This window comes from Protopterus annectens, chromosome 12.part0 (assembly GCF_019279795.1).
Source record: "Protopterus annectens isolate FY-2018-M chromosome 12.part0, PAN1.0, whole genome shotgun sequence".
In the NCBI taxonomy this organism is placed as follows: domain Eukaryota; kingdom Metazoa; phylum Chordata; order Ceratodontiformes; family Protopteridae; genus Protopterus; species Protopterus annectens.
The window spans coordinates 827,668,768-827,694,748 of record NC_056746.1 but is presented as its reverse complement, the minus strand read 5'-3'; the positions used below and the strand labels follow the sequence as shown (position 1 = coordinate 827,694,748).

Genomic DNA, 25,981 nt, shown 5'->3' with positions numbered 1-25,981 from the left:
ATAACTCTGCTAGGTTCATAGGTAGGTACTAGGCTATCGGCCCTAGGGCCCATACAAGCCTATCCAAAAAATGTACCCTGGCTTACGCCACCCAAGAAAATTAATTTTCCTGTGCCCCTGTCGAGCAGAGCCACAGAAGTGATCCCGGGGTAAATTTCCCATTTCCCATCCAATCATCAAGATTTTTCTTGAAGAGTGCTAATGAGGAGCTCTGTTTGACACAGATAGGTAGTCCTGTTACAGAGTATGGGAAGTCTCTGGGACAGGAAGCTATCCCTCCAGCATGTTCTGTTTATTGTGGTGACAAGGTTTAGGTCCCTAGAGCATGTAGCTCGGAGGGATTGGGATTTCTTTAAGTGGAGCATGTCCAACAGCTCTGGGTTTGACACAGCTTTGTATGTTAGGCAGAGATCACCCCTGAGTAGGCGATATGCGATGGATTAAAGCTGTAGTTTGAGACAGTCTGCGTAGGGCATCTGTTTGAGGCCAGTAATCCTCTGTGAGGTATTTCTGTGGTCTTTCCAGCTGTTGTAGATGTCTTTTGAGGTACATGCCAAAAGGGGCATTGTACTCTATAATGGGTGTAATGAGTGATGAGTAGAGGGGAACAATTACCTCTTTTTCTGGATGAGACTCCTTCTGTGATGAGATGAGCCACGTAGGATTTCATGACCACTGTGGTGATGTGATTATCAAAGGAGAGACTACTGTCCCCACCTGTGTCCCAAGGTCTCATCACATTTTCGGCATTAAGTAGACTACCAGCTATGTGGTAGTTCATGGGTACAGAGTTTTTACCAAAGGGGATGACAGTACACTTTTTGGCATGGAGCTTCAGGCCATGGCTTTGACACCAGGTATCTGTCTCAGTGAGGCCCTTTTGCAGTTTGTCCACATCATTAGGAGTTTTGATTATGGCTCCTAGTTTGCAGTCATCTGCAAACTTTGTTAGCCAAAGACCTGTGTTAGCCTGCACTTCAGAGAAGTAGATACCAAACAGGAGAGGACCCAGGACTGAACCCTGTAGTACTCCACTTGTCACTGGTCTGATGTTAGATTTGGAATCCGCTACTTTCACAGTGTGGGTTCTGTCCGTCAGTCAGTTGGCAACCCATCTTGTGACGAATGAGGTATCATTTTGAAACCAATACCAAAATGTACAACTTCATGTAATATGAATTGTGAGCATCATACATGGACAGATGCCAGTTTGCTTGCTGGATTATGAAAATTAATGTATCTGCCATATGTAAATGTGTGTGCAAGGAAATAAGGAAAGGTCAGAGGTGAAGTGTAATATTCACAGCAGGAAAAACGAGCATCAATTTCTGCAAAAAAATTAATGGTCAAATATAACGGACAGAAATCAAATACTTGGCCTATTTTTCTTATTATGGAAATTAGGTGGATTATTACACCCACAGCTTTTCAAGGGAGCATGGTGGCGACACGACTAATCGTTTTGAAGCTGACATTGAGCCACACAACTTGTACACCAATATGTAGTCTGTTACAGGGGATGAAATATTATGCTTTAATTATCAATCATATTTCTGAATCTCAGTAAAAAAAAAGCACCACACTATTGGTTAGGGTAACATTTTAAAGCGGACATTCACACAAATTTACAAAATTGCATAGGTCTATATGGTACGTTCAATATATTAGGATTGGTTTTACCAAAAAGGTAAAAAATATGCATAATATCAGCATTCCATGGCAATTATTTAATAATGCCTTAGATGCACACCATCAACATTTACAATACTGGAAAGATCAGTGTCCACTGAACAACTTTCATATTTACATTTTTAGTCTAGCTCTTATGGTTAGAGAGTTATGAGCATTTGCTTTCTGTATGGTATTACAAATGGATCATTTGAAAAAGAGCTCTGGCTACACCGTTGTTCATATAGTTGAAGTAAGCAGTCAGCATTTCCTGAGCTGCTCTGGAGTGAATGAGTGAAGATCCCCACATATCAATAGCCCAGTAAGTACTTATGAAGCTATTAGTGGACTTCAGAACATTTCTAAGGCACCCAACCCCAGAAAGCTGTACATTTGTCATCTTCAGTTTGCAATCCTAGAAAACATAGCAGGGGATGAGAATTATCTTGCAAAAACAATACCAGTCTGCCCAACATTTGTTTTTACCTTTAAAAGTTCATGCTTTAATTCTTCTTCTTCACTTTCAGTCAGTCCCACAGGTGGCATAGGTCTTTCAGCAGCAACAGCGCCATCGGTCACAGGAACATCAGACATGCCCGCAGAAAGTTGACCTTTATTAGGGGAGTTGAGGTTGATATCTGTCATAAGACAGATCAGAAAATAAGCAGTCAACAGGCATGTGACCAGTAATTACAACAGGCAGGTTAAATGTACAATAGAAAAAAACAGAAACAATTCTGAAACAGGCAATCCACAATGCACAAAAGATGATTGCAGCTAACTGAAATTCAGAATACTCCAATACCAGGTCCACCTAAACAAAGATACAATGAATCACCCACTCAAGAAAGCACAGTTGTTTAAGTAAATGTACACAACACTAGATGTTTTCATGATCACTGTTGCCACAGCTATTGGGGGGGGGGGGGGGGTACAGCCTGCCAATAACAGATGGCCAGCTTCCAAAGCTTCTGTGCACCTTCTATGAACTCAAAACAGTTAGGCAGCACAAGTTGAGCTCCATAACACAGCTTGATCGCCAAGACCTTCTGAGGTTTCACGCTAAGAGAGAAGGTGGCAGAGTCCCGAGAGAACATAACTATAAATAAAAATATATACACCCCCCTGGTATAATTAAAAAAAGAAGGGGGTGGATAGAAGGAGCAGTGACTGTAGCAGTAATCATTTGAACATCTATTGTGATGGTACAGTAAGTTTACCTACACGACAGTAATATGTTCATCACAGTGAAAACTGCTATACAGCCTTAGCAGTACAAGTAAATCACCCTAACTTACAACATTTGGGAGATGAGATGGAAGGGGGGGAAGAGTCCAGGAGCTCCTGAAGAATGGTTCTAGCAAAGCCTGATCTATATCTAGAGACGGAATAAAGCTTTTAATGCTTTGTAAAGGTAGGTACAGTGGACCAAGTTGGTGTTTCTAGAATACTTCTAGAATCCAACCCCTTTCAAAAAGATATAGATGAAGCTAAGGCCCTGGTACAGTGAGCCTTAACCCTGCCTGAAATCGTTTTGTTGTGGTGAGAATAAATGAATGTTATGTTCATAGGTTAGTACTAGGCTATCAGCCCTAGGGCCTATACAAGCCTAGCCATAACAATTCCCAGGCTATTTCTTCCCACATTATTTACTTTACTGGACCCCTGTCTAGCAGGGCGACTGACATGATCCCTGGGGTGAATTTCCTTTCTCCCATCCAATCGTCAAGGTTCCTCTTGAAGAGGTCCAAAGAGGCACTCTGCTTGACATGTATTGGCAATCTATTCCAGAGTCTGGGGAGTCTCTGGGTCAGGAACCTATCCCTCCAGCATGTTTTGTTTATTGTGATGACAAGGTTTAGATCCCTGGAGCGTGTAGCTCTGAGGGATTGGGATTTCTTTAAGTGTAGCATGTCCAACAGCTCTGGGTTTGACATGCCCTTGTATGTTAAGCAGAGATCGCCTCTGTGTATGTCCTTACCATAATGATAGATTTGTATCTTGTTTTCATCCAGTTCAACCTTTGGATTATCAGGTCTGACTTACCACCATTAGAAGCTGTGAATCCAGGTCTCAACTCCTCCACCACCAGTAAATTCCCTCTGCTCCCACAAAAAAACACAGATACAGTCTACCCGCCCATAACCAGAAAAGTATTCCATCATAACAGGTGGCAACCTATAATATAGACAAAAGTGGTCATAAAAAGGAAATTAGTAATTACGGCTGGACAAAAGACAACATGGATCCATCGAGTAAGTACATAACTTTCATATCCGGTCTGTTTTCATCCAATTCAACCTTTGGAACAGATTCCCAAGCTGCCAAATATTGGGAGGTATCAAGTAAGAAAATTGAGAATGGTGGAGCCAAAGGAATATCTGGATTGTGCATCCAGCTTGAAGTGAGACAAATGCGTGGACTGTATACCAAGTAGCTGCAGTACAAATTTTGCCAATAGGAACTCTGTACATAAAGGCAGTAGAAGTAGCTGCAGTCCTTGCAAAATGAGATTTCGGTTTCTTGTACAAAGATAGTACCAATTTGTCATAAACAGACTTTACAATCAAGACAGTCACCTAGAGTTAGCTTCAAAACAATTTGGCACAGTTTGGATTTTGAAAGGAAACAACTGAACGTATTTCCCAACATCTTTATGTCCTGTGCAGATAAAATATGAAAGTTATGTACTTACCATAATGAGAGACTCACGTCGTCTATTCTTCATCTGATTCAGCTGTTGGTTGTCTGGTCTAACAGAATCTGACCTCACTGCCTAGGAATACTTTGCTCCGGAGTTCTGACTCCTCCCCCTACCCATAATCTTCTCCACCTCAACACCTCAGAACAAGTTTGCACTGTTTACATGGAAGACATGACTAGCAACTAAAAAAAAAAAAAAAAAAAAAAAAAAAAATTATGTACTCACAGTAATGTTCCATGTTTGCAGTCCATCTCGCCATTCATTCTTACATATGGGTTCGGAGCTGATCCTCTGCTCCCAACTCGGCCGATTACAAAGCTCGAAGTCTCCCAGTTGGCCCGTGGAAAGGTAGGTATCCCATAATGCACTAGTAAGAATCCGGAGATCTTGTTTGCTGCCGTCTAAAAAAGGATAGAAGGTATTTCCACAAGGAACAACTAAGATGAAAGGTCTCCACTTTAAGGAGGATAAATACTAGCTTGTCTCCAGATCCTCCAAGGATACATGGACAGGGGTAGGTGGGTGGGTTCATAAGAATGAAGGGCGAGGTGGACTACAAACATGGAATGTTATGGTGAGTACATAACTTTATGTTCTGTAGTCCTATCTTGCCTTCATTCTTACATATGGGACAGTGTCCCTAGCGCCTTTTTCTCGGGTGGCTCACAGGAATATACTCCTAAGAACCATGGAACCAAAGGAGGCTCTATCCCTGGAGGCAAAGTCCAATTTGTAACGAGTAACAAAAGGTATGGGATAGCCCAAGTTGCTGCTGCACATATACTGTCAATTGGAATTCTGGCTTGAAAGGCAGCAGATGTGGATATATATTTGGTAGAATGAGCTTTAATTTTAAACAGGAGTTCTTTGCCATTAGAAGAGTAAATAAAAGATATACAATTTGAAATCCAGTTTGATAAGGTTATCTTGGAGACTGGCATACCTTTCCTTGACTCAGAAAAAGATACAAACAATTGGTCTGATCTCCTAAGCTCCTTGGTTCTATGTAGATAGAACCTTAACTGTCTGTGAACATCACGCTGATGAAACTTGTATTCTGTTTTGTTTGAATGATTAGGAAAAAGACTGGCAAGTTCAATAGTTTGACTTGTATTAGCTTGAGAACAAACTTTGAAGATGAAGGACAGATTTGTACGAAGGGAAACAGTCTCTGAAAAATCAAGTAAGGAGGTTTGACTGATCGTGTTTGTAACGGACACTCTTTCTGGCGGATGTAATGGCTACTAGAAAAATGGTCTTCCATGAAAGAAACTTTAATTCACAGGTATGTGCAGGTTCAAAAGGCAGGGAAGTAAGTTTGGACAGAACAAAATTTAGATCCCAGGGAGATGCAGGTTCTTGAAAGGGGGGGTCTTAGCAAGGTAGTGCCTTTCAAAAAGGATTTACAATCTGAGCCATAAAATTAGGTTTGTGTTGTCCCAAATGAAAATTGGAGATCGCTGCTAATTGAACTTTTGATTGTAGCAGCAGCCGACCCCAGATGAAAAAGTATGGTTAGGAATTCTAACACCAGGGGAATGGGGGCTGTACAAGGATCTATGTTTTTCTCTCGTGCCCAGATAGAAAATCTTTTGCATTTGCTAGCATACAATTTTCTCGTAGAAGGCTTGTGAGAATACATCAGGATATGAGGTAACAGCAGGGGAGAAATCATGAAGCCTGACTAGGGATGGAAGTGGAGCAGCCACGCTGTCAAGTTGAGGGTGTGGAGACAGGGGTGGAAGGTGCCCGACATGTCAGAAGGTCTGGTACTGGGTCCAGAGTCAATGGATCGTCCAGAAGGTGAGGCCCAAGAAAGGGGAACCAAATCTGACAAGGCCAGTAAGGAGTGGTAAGAATCATTCTGCTTCCCAAGGTCTTTGATTTCTGGATCACTTTCGATATCAGCAGAGAGGGAGGGAAGGCATAACGAAGTCCTGAGGTCTAATTGTGAACAAGTGCATCTCACGGTGTCTCCCCGGGGGGGGGATAAGGGAGAAGTAGCTGCTGCATTTGGCGTTCATTGTGCTGGCAAAACAGATCGCAGCAAGGCTGTCCCCATTTGTGGAAAATCTGTTCCACGACTTTCTGATTCAGAAACCACTCGTGAGGCATCAAGATTGCTCTGCTGAGCTTGTCGGCCATCACACTGGTTGCCCCCGGGATATGCGTTGCAACTAGAAAGCGTTGGGAAGACATCGTCCACTGCCAAACACGAAGAGCCTCTCGACATGGGGGGTAGGATCTCGTTCCTCCTTGTTTGTTTATATACCATACCACTGACATATCGTCTGATTGGATTGCTATTGTCCCTAGAGGAAGAAAGTTGTGAAGTGCTTGTAATGCTAGAACACGGATATGCAAGTGAGCCTCGTGTTCTTGTCATGTGCCTTGGATTGTCCTGCCTAGATAATGCCCCCCCCCCCCATCTGGGAAGCATCCATGGTCACAGTAGCAACGGGTTGGCGAGGAATGAATGGTGTTCATATTGTTAGTGGATTGGAATGGATCCACCAACAAAGGTCCTTTTTGCAAGATTCTGTTATCAAAATAGGATGAGACAGAAGCAGTTGGAGACCACTGGGGGGGGGGGGGGGGGGAGTAGCCATTAAAGAATTCTCGTATGTAGTCTGGCTAGTGGAACTAGAGTTAGCGTTGTAGTAGAGGCCATAGTCCCTAGAAGTTTGAGCATGGTCTTCGGTTTGACTGTGTTGAGGAAGTAGACTATATCTGTACTCTTAGATTTTGTATTCTGTCTGCAGGAAGAAGAGCCATCATTGCGACTGTGCCTACTTTTGCTCCTATAAAAGGCGCATATTGAGAGGGTGACAAGGCAGACTTTTCCCAATTTATAGTAATCCCTAGCCGAGTGCTGACTTAAGACGGTTGAATCCCTGGCTTGTAGAAGTAGGTGCCTGGAGGTGGCAGTCAGGAGCCAGTCGTCCAGGTATGGAAACACTTGGAATCCAAGAGGTCTCAAGTGAGCCGTTACTACCGTCATACATTTGGTGAACACCCTGGGGGCTGTGGTGAGACCAAAGGGCAGAGGACAAAATTGGTAATGACTGGCTCCCAGCCAGAAGCTTAAATGACACCTCGATGCTCTGTCCATTTTTATGTGGTAGTATGCATCTTTGAGTACTACGGAGTACATCCTCTGCCAGTTGTCTTTCCCTAACAGAGGGAGTACAGACTGCAATGTTACCATTCAGAACTTTGACTTCTTCACTGATTCGTTTAACTTGCCGAGATCCATAATGGGCCGCCAGTCCCCTGTTCATTTTGTCACTAAAAAAAAAGAATCTGGAGTAAGTTCTGAATCTTATCTGGTCTGCAGGGACGGTGTGGACAACTCTTTTGAAGCAACTTTTGGACTTTTACAGTTGCTTGATCCCTGTGATTGGGTGGAACATCTGGGATTTTCTTGGTGGGATGAGGTGGAAAAGAGAAGGGTATAGAGAGTATCCTCTGGAAATTATTCTTTGTACCCACTTGTCTTGGGGTGATGTCGTGCCAGGCTTCTGGATACAAAGAAAAGCGACCCCCAACTGGCTCCAGAGAAGCACAGTTGGGCCTCCCTGCCTCTAGGTCGATGTCTACCATTACTTCCTCCTCCTCTGCCTCTGAAGGAGGAATCACCTTGTGAAGATGATTTGAAGGGCTCCGCAAAGTTACACAAGCACATCCAGAAGCGTCTCCTAAGGGACACTCCTGAACCCGCTGCCCTACTCGCTCCATCTGCTGCATAAAATATGCCTCATGGGGGAGTTAACAATGGAGTTTAAGGTAGACAACTGAGCAGTAACCTTCTCAGGGACTCCTTCAGCTAAGGTACCTTGGAGGGTATTGCCTAGCTCCTTTAGGAGAGCTCTTTGAAGCCTAGTGAAATCTGTTGAGATAATTCAGCAATCTGAGTGTAAAAGCTGCTGAATAGAAGAAACTTCCTGTATCTATCCATCATCTGAGACTCCTTGTTCGGTGGATGGACAGAGGAGGACGTTTCTGCTAGTTCCTTTGTGGCTGCTGCCACCACCATGGCATCTACAGGCATGAAAGAAATTTGTTGGGGCTTCTAGGGGCCGGTTACACGGCATCAGGAGTCTCCCACACCTTTTGACTGACTAAATCTAAGAGCTCATCGAAAGGTTGAGACACCAGGAGGATGAAGGTTGAGACCCGAAATCCTTGAGGTACACTGACTCCACATCAGAAGGGGTGACAGTGGGCCAGCCGCCTCTCTGTTTCAGGATCTCTAGGGTTATCTATGAAGGAGATATCACAGGAACACCTAGGGAACCCTTTTGACTCCTCGAGGTCAGCGTCAGACGTGATGGACTCATCAGGGGAGTCTACATGCTTCCTCTTGCAAGTTCTCTTCCAAGGGCGCTCCTCAGAAGGGTATTCTGGGGATGTCTTGGAAGACTGGGGGCTTCTGAGGCTGTGGGTCTCTGCTGTCAAGAGAGAAATGGTGCAGAGACAGAGGTCGGTGCTTGAGGGGGAAGAGCATCGTACCCTTGTGTGGAGCTGAAGACCTAGACAGCACACTCCTTATCATCTTAAAGGCATATCTCTCCAGTTCCGTAAACACCCCCGGTTCAGAGGAAACAGAAATAGCCCTCGGCTCCAAAGCGATCAGCATAGAGATAGATGTAGGATCAGAGCTCAAAGTCAACGCACCGAGAGGTAGGCTTGGAACTGAGGAAGTTCGGGTCCAAGCGTCCCTATCGGGGCAGACAGGTGAGCTTCGGCTCCTAGACACAAAGGACAGCGCTGAAGGTGTCTGAGCGGAACTCTGCTCAGAGACAGACTAAAGAGGTGCCAGAATCGACGGTTCCACAATAAGTGGCACCGATAGCTCTGGCTTCAAAGGACCAACATAGCGCGGAGGAGGAACAGAAACAGCAAGTATGGCCTTAAACTGCTCCAGAACCGATTGGGTCGGAGCCAGCAACAAATTAGCCAGCGCCAACGACTTCACGAGTCTAAGAACTACTCTCTCTACATCCTCTTCAGAAAGACTCTTGGAGGATCTGGAAGACAAGGTAGGTGATCTAGATCTCTGCAAAATAGGAGATCTGAGAGTCGGGGAGACCGGTAATAATTCTCTAGACCAGCTCCAAGGTAAGTGTTCAGTAGTCTGCTCCGAAAACTTGGGGCTGATACTGGAGTGTCAATGTCAATAACCTCGACCGGCTCAGAGGACAGTGGAGTTGAAAAGGTTGAAGGTTTGTCCACTTTGTAATTTTTGGTGGAGGGCTAGATAAAATAGTTGGAATGGGAGAATGTCTCTTGGCCGACTTGACCTTCTCTTTTTTAGAAGAGGGAGACATGGAATGGGATGAAGAGCTGGCTAAATCCTCCTCAAAGGAAGCCTTAAGGAGACCTTTCAGGATCGATTTGTTCTTCCTTGCCTGGAGAACCCGAGAACTAAAGGAGTGACAAAAGGAAAGTACAGTTTTGCACCTACCATAAATGTAGATGTTAGAGTGTTCACACTGCTGCAGTCATCACACTTGGGTTATCTGCCGTCATGTGGTCCCGCAGTCGGCCTGAGTTCCAAAGTCTTGGTCCGGCATCAGTTGCGGTCACTTCCTCCCTGACGTCAGTGTGACAGGGGTATAAAAAAAAAAAAAAAAGAGAGGCAGCTGACGCCATTTTCTTCAGTTTTTCTTGCCCCAGATGTCAGCTGCCCCCAAATAGAAAAGCAATACATAATACTATGTAAATATACATAAGAAGGAAAAAATAGCTACAGCTGTAAGCAAATACACTATACAGAAATACATCATATAGATTGTATAAAAAAGGAAGTATAGATGAAACCCAGGTATGAAGAGGGGATGGAGGGAGGGTAACCTGGACTGCAGCAGTGTGAACACTCGAAGATCTACATTTATGGTAGGTACAAAACTGTACTATGTTCATAGTGTTACACTGCTGCAGTCATCACACTTGGGTTGAATCACAATGCTAAGGCTGGGCGGTTGGTACTAAACTGGGTTAGGAGAGGCTAGTATGCCCTGCAGAACTGCAGTGGCAAAGCTATCTCTGGATGAGTATAGAGGTAAGTGGTAGTGCTTGGTAAAGGTGTGCAATGAACTCCAAGTTGCAGCCTCCAAAATATCCTTGGTTGGTACCCCTCTGAGGAAGGCTGCTGAGGTTGCTGTAGCCCTAGTGGAATGGGGCCTAATGTTACCAGGTACAGGTTTCCCATGGTGTGTGTATCAGAAACGGATACAATGTCCTATCCATTTTGAAATGGTCTGTTTTGAGATAGCCAAAGGCTACAAAGAGTTGGTCAGATTTTCTGAAAACCTTTGTTTTGTCCAAGTAGAAACGTAACTGTCTGTGAATGTCCAAAGAGTGAAGGAGCCTTTCCCCTTTATTCTGGGTTTTGGATAAAAGGTGGGTAAATGGTTTGGTTTAGAGCCATACTGGATACTACCCTTTGGCATAAAGGAAGGGTTTGTTCGTAAAGAAACTCTGTCTTGATGAAAAATGATGAAGGGCTCCACTGTCATTAGGGCCTGTAGCTCATAAAGGAAGGGTTTGTTCGTAAAGAAACTCTGTCTTGATGAAAAATGATGAAGGGCTCCACTGTCATTAGGGCCTGTAGCTCTGAGACTCTCCATGCTGAAGTTATTGTCAGCAGCAGGGCAGTTTTCCAGGATAAAAATTGTAAATAGGCTGTAAAAGCTGGTTCGAAGGGTGGTAGAGTTAGTTTTTCCAAAACGAAATTGAGGTCCCAAGCTGGTGTTGGTGCTCTCCGGGGGGGGGTGTTATGTTCTTAGCCCCTCTGAGGTACCGTCTCCGGGGGGGGGGGGGGTGTTAGTACCTCAGAGGGGCTAAGAACATAAGTAATGGATGTGAAAATATTGGAGGATCTGTGTTGTAATGAGCTGAAATAGCTGAAGCATGAATCTTAATAGATGAAAAGGAAAGGCCTTTGTCCAGCATCTCAGTTAAATATTGTAAAATCTGAGGAATATTTGGGACAAGAGGATTTAGGCCTTTAGCCTGGTTCCAGGTGCAGAATCTTTTCCATTTGTCCGAGTATGTTTTTCTGGTGCTGGGTCTCCTGGCCTCCAGAATGACATCCATAACAGCTTTAGAAAGGAGCTGGCTGTTTAAATCTGGCTGCATGGCGGATTACTTAAAGTCTTGAGCTGGCTGTGTACAATCTGATTGTTTTGCTGAGTCAGCAGGTAATGCATCTGAGGTAAAATCCATGGTGGGCCTTGAGCCATGTTCCTTAATATTGGATACCAGTGTTGGCGTGGCCAGTCTGGAGCAATGAGTATCATCTGTGGCCTCTCTAGTCTGGCTTTCAGGAGCCCCTTTGCCAGAAGAGGCAGAGGAGGAAAGGCATACACTTTTAATGTTTTCCAACTGAATGATAAGCGCGTCCACTTTCCAAGCTAGTGTGTGGTATATGTCCTTGTGCAAAATTTATGTAGTTGGTAGTTTAGGGGGGAGGCAAAGAGATCTATGTCTGGGCTCCCCCATTTTTGAGTTATTGTGAATACTTGTGGATCCAGTTTCCACTCGTGAGGATCCATGATATTTCTGCTTAGCTCGTCTGCCAATGTATTTTTCCTTCCTGGCAGGAATTGTGCTTGTAGTTGAACTTGGTATGTCGGTGCTGTATTCCACAAGGTCATTACTTGCCTGCATAGGGGGTAGAAATGTGTGCCCCCTTGTTTGTACCACATCACTGTAGTGTTGTCCGTCTATTAGAAGTTGTCCTGGATGTAGGAGGTCCTTGACAGCTGTTAGGGCATTTTGCACAGCTAGCATCTCTTTGATTGACGTGGAGATGCATTTGATCTGCAGACCATTTGCCCTGAAAAACACTGGCCTGCCATGTGTGCTCCCTAGGCGTAATCCGATGCATCTGTTACTGTATGCCTGGCTCTGGGTAAGGCGAAAGGCTGACCCTTGTTGAGGTGACATGCCAGAGCCCACCATAGAAACTCCTGTTGAAGACCGGGAATGAGTGGTATTATTGTTTCCAAGCTGTGGCTGTGTTGAGTCCATACGCTTTTCAGGTACCATTGAAATTTCCTCATATGCAGTTTGGCATACGGAATTAGTAGTATGCAAGAGGTCATGAACCCAAAGGCCTGCAGAATTTTTCTTGCAGGGAGTTGGGTTTTTGTTGCCATCATTTTGAAATATTGAGTCAGTTGTCACTACTTGTCTGGCGTGAGATAAGCCATCTGGGCAGTTGTATTTAAGCTGACACCCAGGAATATTATCTCTTGTGAGGGCACTAGTTTAGATTTTTCCGTTTACTGTGTACCCTAGGCAACTTAGGATTTTTACAAACGCCAGATGCTTTAAAAGAACGTCCTTGCTTTCTGCTTGGATAAGGCAGTCGTCCAGGTATGGATATATTTGAATTCCTCTTTGTCTGCAGTATGAAATTACTGGTGCCAGGCATTTTGTGAAGACCCTGGGCGCAGTAGATGAGCCAAAGGGCAGTGCAGAGAATTGGTAATGAGTTGAACCTGCTATAAATCGGAGGTATCTTCTGCAATTTTGTCTGATAGGGACATGCAGGTATGCTTCCTTGAGGTCCAACGTTACTAGCCAAGCCTTCTTGCCCAGCATGGGAAGAAGCTGCTGCAGTGTGAGCATCTTGAATTTGGGAACTTCCAGGTATGTGTTCAGAATTGAAAGGTCCAGAATGGGTCTCCAGGATTTGTCCTTTCGTGGAACCAGAAAGTGTCTTTAATAAAATCCTTGTCCTTGCTCCTGTGTAGGTACCTCTTGAATGGCTCTCATGTCCGCGAGAGCTGCAATTTGTCTTTGAGCCTCTGCCCATTGATTTGGTGGCAAGTTTGGCATTCCTTTTATCCTTGGTAAGGTGTGAAAGTGGAACCTGTAACCTTGAGATACAATCTTTAGAACCCAGTTGTCTTTTGTGATGATGTGCCAATTGTCTGCAAAAGTGCAAGTTTTCCTAAGGGAGCTGCCAAGAGGGATTTGCTTGGCAGTCTGAGGGGTAAGTCATTGTGATTGTCTTCTGAAAGTTCGAGACCTGTCTTCTCCTCCTTTCTGGGTTGTGGCACCCCATTGTCGAGGCTTGTAAGAGCCTTGTGGCTGACCTCTGCTCCTTGGGTGTCTGTATTTGCCCCTCTGTGGTCAGAAGTTGGAAAGGACCAATTTTTGGTTGGCCAATTTCTGCTGAAACGAGGGGGTTGAACCTGCAAAAAAATCTTTGACCGTCTACATAGATTTTGCCTTATCCTCCATTTCCTGCTACCTCTTCTGCTTTCACACCAAATAAAACATCCTACTGTAAAGGTGCATCCAATAACTTTGCTTTAACATGATCAGGTAAAGTTTGTTCTTTTAACCAAGCATGTCTACGAATGACAGACCCTGTGACTGCTGCTCTACAAGAAGCTTCCAATGAACCAAATCCACATTGCAAAGTATGCTTTCCCACTTGTTCTGCTGCATGCAACAAATCCTGCATTTCCTTGAAATCTGGCTGCTCTGAATGAGTGAGCATTTTCTGTTTTAATTGAGACGTCAAAAATTGCTGATATTTCAGCATGTGAAACTGACAATTTAAAGCCCTTATAGCTAGAGTAGCTGAGGTATATACCTTCTTACAACATCTGTCTAGTGCTCTAGAATCCCTTTCAGAGGGTACAGGATTTTTAGCAATAGATTCCTTAACCCCTTTGGGACCCTGGGAAATGGTTTATGGGTCAGCAACAGGGCTTTTAAAGGAATTTGACAGAGTCAGGGACTCTGTAGTATCTGTCTGGTTTGGCTGGTTCAGGAGGTAATGAATCTGGGTTAAGGCTAGTTTCTGAATAAACATCATCCACAATGTCTAACAAGTGGGATTGCAAGAGGTCTGTGCTGGGCTAGTAGAAGGAACTCTCAGAGCCTTTTCTTAGAATCAGAGTATTCCTGGCATTCCCAGTGGAAATGTTCCCTCATGGTATGTAAAGTTTCCCCAAAAGAGTAGTCTTCTGGGGGAGATGCTGAAGGGATAGACTCTTCAGCATCAGAATCTTCATAAGGGGGAAAGGAATATTCCTGTTCCTCAGAAGGTGAGGAAATGGAAACTTGGTCAGATGAAGCGTAGTCGTTCTCCTGTCTAGGCCTTTTTGTCAGGAGGGGGAATGGGAACCCCCGATTAGGGTAATTAAATCTTCAGCCATCTTAAGCATCTGTTTCTTAGGCATGGAGCCTTGTACTGGAGACTGCTGTGCAGGCTTCTTTACTTACAAAGGAGTTTTCAACTTGGCATAAGATTTTATAGTAAGTGTAGTCTGTATGAAGACACCTTCAGCAACTGAAGGCCTTTCAACTACATCAGATTCCACTTCAGGAATGGAGTCAGTAGGGCCTAAAGGTAAAGGCTCCGGAGGCCCAGCAATCCCTGCTTGGGAGGCAGCCTGTGGTTCTAAATTAGCGGTCGTCAGGGGCTGCGTAGGCACCTCACTGAAAACCGGAGAACCAGCGACTGGCCTAGCAGAGGTCTCGGTATCTGGTTTGGATCTCGGCTGTCTGTCCTTATCTTTGTGCTTTTTATGCATCCCGGTTGTCGGTTGCTCCGACGGCATGTTGTAATTAAATTTTCTGCCAAAACAATGCCAGGTGAAATCACAGACGTTTAATAGTTCGTTTGTTAAACCTAGCACAAAAATCGACAACCTGTGACGTTGTGGTCTGGGCCTAGGCAAGGGATACAATAAGAATGAAAGTCCTTATGAGGTATTTGCTTCCCACAAGAAATGCAATTAACTTTTTCTGACATCAGTCTGAAGCAAGAAAAGTTTCCCCAATGGGGTACTTAGCTTTATTGAAGACTTCGGTCTGAAATTCGAATGGAATATCTCAGGAGTGGCCAACCGGCACTTGCGAACTGCTTCTGCTTCGGGCACCGTGCGGCAAGAAAGACTGAAGAAAATGGCATCGGCTGCCTCTTCTATACCCCTGTCGCACTGACGTCAGGGAGGAAGCGACTGCAACGGACGCCGGACCAAGACTTTGGAACTCAGGCCAACTGCGGGACCGCCTGACGGCAGATAACCCAAGTGTGATGACTGCAGCAGTGTAACACGATGAACATCCCAAGTGTGATGACTGCAGCAGTGTAACACGATGAACATCATCTCTCCTGAAGATGTATGGCTCTGAGGCAGTAAACAACTACTATGTCAGTCAGGGACATTTTTTGAGAACATTTGAGACACTTTTTAAAACCCGAAGGTTTATGATACTTTGATTCCTTACACATACAGTCACAAAAACACAATCACAGGAGGGAAAGGCAGGAAGAGAAGACAAAGTCCTCTAACTTAAACGGGCCTAGCCCTGCAAAAAAGGCACTGCACACAACACAACAGACGACTAGGTCCTCTAACTTAAATGGACCTAACCGTTAACAGAGGAGAAGCTTCATCAAGAATTTGCAGCATACACTAATAGTTCTAGCTAATAAGAGTTAATAAAGGAGCACTGCGCACAGCTATTAGTTTTATACTACTTATTCTAGTCAAAAACACAAGTTTAGAAAAAAAAAAAAAAAAAAGGTCCTAATCCAAACATGGACCTAATCCTAGGATATCTAACTATAGCAAAAAACTAGCACACCAAGGAATACCACTCAGAAGAAAAAGGGGCCTGCGGAAGCGACGGCCAAGAAGTTTAACAACAACTTTGCAAAAGGTCAAAAACACACTAACTACATTACTACTATAACAACAATTAAGTTATTTGTACTAAGCTACTAACATTTATCAAAAACGATCACTACAGACAAGAATAATGAAGAAAAATCCAAGTTAGCCACGGCCAAGAAAGAGATCACTTCTGAACTCGTAGACATGGCAAAACGAGATCTGGGGGTTCTTACTAGTGCACTATGGGATACCTACCTTGCCATGAGCCAACTAAGAGATTTTGAGCTTTGTAAATGGCCGAGTCGGAGCAGAGGATCAGCTCCGAACCCATATGCAAGAACAAAGGCGAGATAGGACTACAGAACATCAGTATTTATATACGAGTAAATATAGCCCAAGGTAATAAACCCAGTATATGCAGCTCCTGGAAAAACTATATACAAATCTCAACCCAGCCCTCCAGGATGAGGAATAATTTGGAGAGGGTTGGTGGGAAGGATGTTGAACTAGACAAAAAAATTAGACAATATGAATCTATAGTTATGGCAACTACACAATTTTCATATCAAATGCTGTCCATCTTTGTCCGATTCAACTGTGGGACAGATTCTAAAGCACTAAACTCTAGGTGGATTCATGGAAAAATATATCTGAGAATGGTAGAACCAAAGGATGAACGAGATCTTGATTGTTCATCTAATGAAAGTGTGTAATGTTGACCAAGTGGCTGCTGCACAGATGTCATCAATGGGAAGTCTGTTAGGAAATACTTCAATTTGGATAATGGTGGTAATCCTCTCTACACACAAAAAAATACACTGATAACCAGTGGGATAAAAACTATGGAAACTGCTTTTCCCAATTTCTGTTTTGAGGAGAACAGAAATTTCTTGAAGGGTCTGGTTCTGTGCAAGTAAAAATGTAACTGCTTTTGAACATATGCAAGATGTATTCCCCTTTAGTGAAGAATTTTGGACAGAAAACTGGCAGATGAATAAACTCATTTGATACAGATGGCACTTTAGGTAGGAAAGAAGGATTCGCCCTCAAAGTAACCCTATCGTTATGGAAGATCAAATAATGAGGCTTGCCAGAAAGTCTGAAATTCTAAAATTCTCTTGGCTGATATAAACCGCTACCAGGAAAACATTTTCCAAGAGAAATCTGAGGTCTACTGTTGCTGCTGGTTCAAAGGGTGGTTGTGTCAATGTTTGTAGCACAATAGTAGTGTCCCAAGGAGGTATCGAATCACTAATTGGTGGTCTGAGAAGGAAGGACCCCTTTAGGGAAGCTTTTGAAATCTTAAGGGAAGCTACGGAAGAATTGTTGACACCTGTATAGAAACTGGAGATGGCCGCTAATTGTATTTTCATTGTGAAGTAGCTAGAGCAGGCATGAAATAATTCTGAATTATAAGATGGTAGGAACCAAAGCTGAAAATGGATCTACACTTCTAGCATTGGCCCATATGGAAAACCTTCTCCATTTACTGTAGTAGACTTCAGTAGCAGAAACTTTCTGTGAAGCTGTCAGAATGTGGACCACTGCAGGTGACAGCCTGGCAGCTCCGACTATTCTCAAAATTGGAGGAACTAAGCTGTTTGTTTCATGGAGTTCTGATCTAGAGAAGGCAAGCCGTAAGTATATAAGACAAGAGATCTGGAAATGGTCTAGCATCCAAGGAGGATGAACTAGTACAGGCCATAGGAAGGGGAACTACATTTGTTGAGGCCAAAATGGGACTATTAGGATTACTCTGGCCTTGCATATCCTTGCTTTCTCTAGAAAGTTCATTTTTGGAATGGGAGGAAATGCATGCAGAAGAAGAAAAAAAAAAGTTCTGGGCTAGCATAAACAGACTACTTCAACCAGGCCAATCTGCAACACCACCCCCTATAGGATCAAATCAGACAATCCAAAGCAAACCACTAATGCTTTGAATACCTTCTTCACTGAGACCATCCAAACACTTACTAATCAACTAACAGCCGATAGCTCTGCCCTTCCAACCACTACTAACTCTCTCCCAACTCTAAACCTGCAACCTGTCCCAACTTCCCTCATCTGCAACCTCTTAAATAAACTAAAACCTACTACCCCCTCAGCTGAACAGCTACCTCCTGAATACCTGCAAAAGGCAGCCAGAGTCATAGCTTACCCTGTATCACTGCTGATAAATAGAACCATACAAGAAAGCACAATTCCCACCATTTGAAAACTCTTACATTATCCCCCTACACAAGGGTTGAAACTCCAGAGAATATTCTAACTATCGTCCTATAGCTCTACTTTCCCCATTAGCTAAAATAATGTAAAAGTGCATCCAGACAGTTACTAGACCACCTATTCCAGAACAATTTACTGGCCAAATCTCAACATGGCTTCAGGCCTTTCCACAGTATAACAACTGCACTCCTATCCTTCACGGACAGCATCAAAAACTAACAATCTTCTCTCTCTAGCACTTTTCATTGACCTTTCAAAAGCATTCAACATGGTCAACCACCACTTCTCAATATTCTAAAATCCTCTCTGGACACAAACTATAAAATGATTCCAGTCCGACCTTGATAACAGACAGCAGGCAGTGCTATGGGACAACAACCTCTCATCTCCCAGTTACCCTAGGTCTTCCTCAGGGCTCTATATTGGGCCCCCTCCTTTTCTCAATATTTATCAATGACCTCAACTTAGCTATTCCTTTAACTGTGTACAATACACAGATTATTAGACGATCTGCTCAGCTAAATCTCAATCCCAACTACAGACCAACTCAGACAATGTTCAATAAAACAGAAAATTTGTTTCTACAACGCTGCCTCCTCTTGAACCCCCCAAAAAACAAACTCCTCCTCTTCACTCCTACCCGTAAATCACTCCCAATGAACTTTTCAGTCTTATCCAATAATGGTACACTCATATCTCCCGATCCAACAATTAAACTTCTAGGGATAACCATTGATAACCTGAACCTTGAAACCCATATCAACAATACCATAAAAACTGTGTGTTAGTAGTCTAGTAATCTCTGGGAGCTCATCTCCCAAGGACTCTACTGAAAATGAACATAAATCCAGTTAGACTATCCCGGTCAACAAATGTAAAATAAATAAAAGTCCCTGATGCCAATGAAGGACAAGAATGCCACTCGGTGGTTAGCCCTGTTGAGGGATTAGGGCAAAGTTAGTTCTGTATTTACCCCAGTAACTGAAAATCTCCACTGCTACTCGAGTTTAGAGTCCACTTTTCAGGCATGAAAATAGATCTGCTCAGTCTGTCTGCTAACACAGTGGAATTCCCTGGGATGTGCATCCCTACTAAAAAATGATGTGAAGACATCGCACATTGCCATACCCTCACGGCCTCCCTGCATAAGGGATAGCAGCAAGTTCTTCCTCGCTTGTTTAGGCATCATACCACTGACATTGTCTATCCAGATGGACATCATATCTCTGGGGAAAAGCATCTTGAAGGGCCTGGAATAGCTAGGACGACCACTCATCTCCAGAAGATTAATGTGAAGATTCACCTCCGTTTGTAACTAGGAAAGTACAGTTGTGTACACTTACCATAAATGTAGATGTTGAGTGTTATTCACTGTTGCAGTCATCACAGTTGGGTTATCTGCTGGCAGTAGCCCTCAAGTCGGCCTGATTAACAAAGTCTTGGGTCCTGCGTCAGTTGCTGTCTTCTTCCGTGACGTCAGGTCGTCAGGGGTATAAAACATGCAGCAGACGTAATTACATCAGTTTTTCTTGCCACAGATGTCAGGTGCCCCCCTAATGGGAAGCAATTAAATATATAAATATACAAGGATATACCTCCAACAAAAAAGCAAATACACCAAAAAGCTTTTGTGCACAGTAAAGGAAAGCAGAGATATAGCCAAAAGAAGTCAGGGGGCTGGAGGGAGGGTAACCAGGACTGCAACAGTGAATACACTAACATCGACATTTATGGTAAGTGTACACAACTGTACTAAGTTCTTCGTGTTTCACTGTTGCAGTCATCACATTTGGGTAGATTCCCAAAGCTTAGGCTGGGAGGAGGAATTCAGATAGCATTAGGACCAGCTATAAAGCCCTGCAAGACTGCAGTGGCAAAGCCAGCTCTGGCTTTTAGAGAAAATTGGCAAATGATAATGCTTGGTGAAAGTATGTACAGAACTCCAAGTAGCAGCTTCTAGGATGTACCTGACAGGGACGCCTCTGAGAAAGGCTGTAGAGGTAGATGCAGCCCTGGTTGAGTGGGGACTGGTTTTCCATGGTGCTTATAGCAGAAATGAATGCAATGGCCTATCCATTTAGAAATGGTTTGCTTAGCAATACCTTCCCCTCTGCCCCTGCAGCAAATGCCACCATCAATTGTTCAGATTTCCTTTACAGTTTAGTCCTGTCCAAGTAAACTCTAAGCTGTTTGTGCACATCTAGAGTGCAGAATCCATTCCCCTTTGTTCTGTGGATTAGGAAAGAAGGCTGGCAAATGAATGGACTGATTAAGAGCCACAATGGATACCACCTTGGGCATGAAGGATGGATTGGTTCTGAGGGACACCCTGTCCGCATGAAAGATGATGAAATGCTCCAATGCCATAAGGGCCTGTACTTCAGATAACCTTCTTGCTGAAGTGATTGCTAAAAGGAAAGCAGTTTCAAAGAAAGAAATTTTAAATCTGCTGTAGCAGCTGGCTCGAAAGGAAGAGTGAGTTTCTCCAAGACAAAAGTTAAAGGCCCCAGGCTGGGGTTGGAGCTCTTTTGGGTGGTCTTAAATTTTTGGCCCCTCTTGAGGAACTGCTTCAGCAGTGGATAGAGGAGAGGGTTCTGTGTTATAATGAGCTGAAATGGCTGAGGAGTGAATTTTGGGGGAGGAAAAAAGACAGGCCCTTGTGAAGCACCTCAGTTAAGTATTGTAAAATGAGGTAAATTGAGCGCTGCTGTGCTCATCCCTTGAGATGAGTTCCAGGCACAGAATCTTTTCCATTTTTCAGCATAAGATTTTCTAGTACTAGGCCTCCTTGCCTCTAAAATGATATCCATCACTGGTTTACTGAGGGATGGTAAAAGAGAATGGGTAATTAGCCAGTCTGCTAGGTTCAGTGTTGGAAGCCACGGGTGCCGAATCTGGTTCTCCTGCAACAACAGGGAGGGAGTCTGAGGCAGGTGCCATGGGGCCAACCGTAACACACTGCACAAGAGGGGGTATCCAGTGTTGGCGTGTCTAGTCTGGTGCAATCAAAATCGTACTTGGTTTGTCCTGTTTGATCTTTAGTAGTACTTTGGAGAGCAGAGGCGGGGGGGGGGGGGGGGCGCATAGACTGATAGGTTTTTCCAGCTGAAGGATGCAGCATCCACTTTCCAAGTTTTTGTAGGAAGTCCTTGTGCAAAATTTGTCCAATTAGTAGTTCGGGGGGGGGGGGCAAACAGGTCTATATCTGGGCTCCATTTGCTTGTCAACATGCTGAAAATCCTTGGTTCCAGTTTCCACTCATGTGGGTCCATGAGGTTTCTGCTTAGTCCGTCTGCCAGGGTATTTAATTTCCCTGGCAGGAACCGAGCTTGTAGGTGCACTTGGTAGCTCAAGGCTGTGTTCCACAATGCCATGGCTAGTCTGCAGAGGGGGTAAGAATGTGTGCCCCCCTACTTATGTACCAAATAACAGTGGTGTTGTCCATCTTTACCATTAGTTGTCCTGGGAGAATGTGGTCCTTGAAGACTGTCAGAGCATTCTGTACAGCTAACATTTCTTTTTGATTGATATGCAGGTGCATTTGACTTGGGTTCCATTTGCCCTGAATGCACTTCCCTGCCAGGAATACATTGTCCTGCCATGTGTGCTCCCCAGGCATAATCCGATGCATTAGTCATTATTGTCTGCCTGGCTGTGGGTAAAGTGAAAGGCTGCCCCTTGTTGTGGTGACATGCCTGTACCCACCATTGAAATTCCTTTTGAAGGCAGGGAATGAGTGGTATTATTGTTTCCAAACTGTGACTGTGCTGAGTCCATACACTTTTCAGATACCATTGTAACTTCCTCATATGCAGTCTGGTATATGGAATTAGTAGTATGCAAGATGCCATGAATCCCAAGGCCTGCAGAATTTTTCTTGCAGGGAGTTGGGTTTTTGTTGCCATCATTTGAAAGTACCGAGTCAGTTGGCCTTGTTGGTCTGGCATGAGATAAGCCATCTGGGCCATTGTATTTAAGCTGGCACCCAGGAATATTATCTCTTGTGAGGGCACTAGTTTGGACTTCTTTTCGTTTACTGTGTACCCTAGGCAACTTAATCTTTTTACAAACGCCAGTTGCTTTAGAAGAATGTCTTTGCTTTCTGCTTGAATAAGGCAGTCATCCAGACATGGGTATATCTGAATTTCCCTTTGTCTGCAAATTGCAATTACTGGTGCCAGGCATTTTGTGAAGACCCTGGGCACAGTAGATAAGCCAAAGGGCAGTGCAGAGAATTGGTAATGCGTTGAACCTGCTAAGAATCTGATATCTTCTGCAATTTTGTCTAATAGGGACATGCAGGTATGCCTCCTTGAGGTCCAAAGTTACTAGCCAAGCATTCTTGCCCAGCATGGGAAGAAGCTGCTGAAGTGTCAACATTTTGAATTTGGGAACTTCCAGAGAAGTATTTAGAGTGAAAAGATCCAGAATGGACCTCCAGGCTTTGTCCTTTCGGGGAACCAGAAAAAGTCTTGAGTAAAATCCTTGTCCTTGCTCTTGTGTTGGTACCTCTTGAATAGCTTTCATGTCCATGAGTGCCGCGATTTGTTTTTGAGTCTCTGCCCATTGATTTGGTGGCAGATTTGGCATTCCTAGTAGCCTTGGTAAAGTGTGGAAATGGAACCTGTAGCCTTGAGATACAATATTTAGAACCCATTTGTCTTTCGTGATCACATGCCAATTGTGTGCAAAAAGTTTGTTTTCCTCCCAAGGGAGCTGCCAAAAGAAAGAGAGGCTTGGCAGCTGGAGGGGGAAGTCATTGGGATTGTTTTCTGAAAGATTGCGGTCTGTCTTCACCTCCTTTCTGGGCTGAAGTACCCCATTGGCAGGGCCTGTAAGAACCTTGTGCCTTACCTCTGCCCCTTGGGCACCTGTATCTACCCCCTCTAAGGTCTGTCTGTAGCTGGAAAGGACCAATTTTTTGTTGGCCAGTTCCTGCTAAAATGAGGGGGCTGAAACTAAGACATTTTTGACCGTTTGCATTGATTTTGCCTTATCCTCCATTTTCTTTAATACTACTTCTGCTTTAACTCCAAATAAAACATCATGTTGTAAAGGTGAATCCAGTAATTTTACTTTAACATGATCAGGCAAACTTTGTTCTTTTAACCAAGCATGCCTACGGATGACAGACACTGTAACTGCTGCTCTACAAGAAGCTTCTTAAGAATCAAATCCACACTGCAAAGTATGCTTGCCCACTTGTTCTGCTGCATGCAATAAATCCTGCATTTCCTTATCAGGTATTTCTGAATTTGGAAGCAGTTTTTGTTTTAACTGAGACATCAAGTATTGCTGATATTTCAGCATATGAAACTGGCAATTTAAGGCCCTCATTGCTAAAGTGGCAGAAATGTATACTTTCTTTCCCCATCTGTCTAAGGCTCTGGAATCCCTTTCAGAAGGAACTGGATTCTTAGCTGTAGAGGCCTTAACCCCCTTAGGACCCTGGGAAATGGTTTCTGGGTATGCAACAGGGCTTTTGTTTAAAAATGTGCGACAGGCAGGGACTCTGTAGTATCTATCTGGTTTAACTGGGGCTGGGGGCAAAGAATCAGGGTTTAGGCTAGATTCTGAATACACATCATCCACAATGTCTAGAACTGGAGGGATTGCAAGGGGTATCTGTGCTGAGGCAGTAAAAGGAACTCTCGGAGCCTTTTCTTAGAATCAGAGTAATTCTGGCCCTCCAAATGAAAATGTTCCCTCATGGTATGTAAGGTTTCCCCAAAAGAGTAGTCCTCTGGAGGAGAAGCTGAAGGGATAGATTCTTCAGCATCAGAATCCTCATATGGGGGAAGAGAGTATTACTGTTCTGCTGTGGAGTGCAGACCTGGTCAGATGAATCAGAATTTTCCTCCTGCCTAAGCCTTTTTTTCAGGAGGAGGATGGGAGCCCCTGATCATAGTAATTAAGTCTTCAGCCATTTTGAGCATCTGTTTTTTAGGCATGGGGGCCTGCCCTGGTGAATGCTGTGCAAGTTTCTTCACTTTTAAATGGAGTTTTAGACTTGGCAAAAGATTTAATAGATGGTGTAGTCGGTTTAAATACCCCTTCTGTAAGTGAGGGCTGTTCAAATGCTCCAGCTTCCTCTGTACGTAAGGTCTTGGTAGGGTCTAAAGGTAAAGTATCCTGAGGCCCAGGCATCTCCGCGTGGTAGGTCGGAGGCGGCCTGTGTCTGAACTGGCGGTCGTCCGGGGCTGTGAAGGTGCCTCGCTGAAAACCGGAGAATAGACTGGCCTAGCAGAGGCCTCTTCATGGGGTCTGGGTCTCTGTTGCCTGTCCTTATCTTTGCGTTTATGTGTTCCAGTTGTTGGTTGCTTCAACAGCATGGTACAATTAAATTTTCTACCAAAGTAATGTGCGTTTGTTAAACCTAGCTCAAAACTGACAACCAGTGACATTGTGGTCTGGGCCTAAGCATGGAATACAATATTTTATTTATTTATTTGTTTGTTTTACATTTGTTGACCGGGCTAGTCTAGCTGGATATATTTCCATTTTCAGTAGAGGCCCGGGGAGAAAAGCTCCACATAGAACATAACAATGAGACATATTGTTAATAAACACATAGAAGACAACATTAGTAATAAAACAAAAAAAAATTGGTAATAAAACTTGGTGATAAAATTAACAAAAATTAAGGCACACCATCAATAAGAGTGAAAATTCTTAGGAGGTATTTGCTTCCCACAAGAAACACAATTATTAACTTTTACCGACATCGGTCTGAGGCAAGAAAAAGTTTCCCCAACGGAGTACTTAGCTTTATAGAAGACTTCGGTCTGAAATTCGGACAGAAAAATCTCACGAGTCGGCCGACCGGCACTTGAGAACTGCTTCTGCTACCGCGCGGCAAGAAAGACGAAGAAAATGGCGTCTGCTGCATGTTATATACCCATGTCGCTCTGACATCAGGGAAGGAGAGACAACAAACGCTGGACCAAGACTTACGAACTCTGGCCAACTGCGGGACCGCCTGACGGCAGATGACTGCAGCAGTGTAACAAGATGAACATAAGGGTTTTTGTGGCTACTTGTTTGAAGTATACTGTCAAATTAATTTGTTTCTCTGGCGTGAGGAACACACAACACACCCACACACACCCACACCCACCCATACGCACACACACCCAGCCCACACGCACACACACCCATATACACACACCCATATACACACACCCATATACACACACCCATATACACACACCCATACACACACCCATATACACACCCCACAGACACACAACCACCCATATATACACACACGCACCCCACACACCCAACCATACACACCCACACACGTACACACACCCACCCACATGCCCACACACACACCCAGACACCCACACCCCACACACACACCCAGACACCCACACCCCCACACACGCAGACGCACACGCACACACCCATACATACACACCCGCCACACACCCATACATACACACCCGCCACACACCCATACATACACACCCGCCACACACCCATACATACACACCCGCCACACACCCATACATACACACCCGTCACACACCCATCCCCATACACAGACGCACACACATATACAGACACACATACCCACACTGACTGCAACATACGAGTAGACCATAAAACGAAGAATACACACAAATTAGCTTCTTCCACTGGAAAAATTTAATGAACGATCTGGTACCTCGGCAATTCGCCTTCAAAGGATCACAGTTCAATAAAATTCAGCATCAACCTTATATAT

At 44.1% G+C, this 25,981-nt stretch overlaps 1 protein-coding gene across 6 annotated transcripts in view; it reads right to left on the bottom strand.

The window, feature by feature from the left end:
- Positions 1 to 25,981, bottom strand: part of TPD52L2 (TPD52 like 2) — a 566,267-nt gene that overhangs the window by 534,727 nt on the left and 5,559 nt on the right. For all 6 annotated transcript variants that reach the window (XM_044089864.1, XM_044089865.1, XM_044089868.1 and 3 more), the window contains exon 2: positions 2,155 to 2,306. In XM_044089864.1, the coding sequence (XP_043945799.1) occupies positions 2,155 to 2,306 (152 nt within the window). The remainder of the gene's footprint in view (positions 1 to 2,154; positions 2,307 to 25,981) is intronic.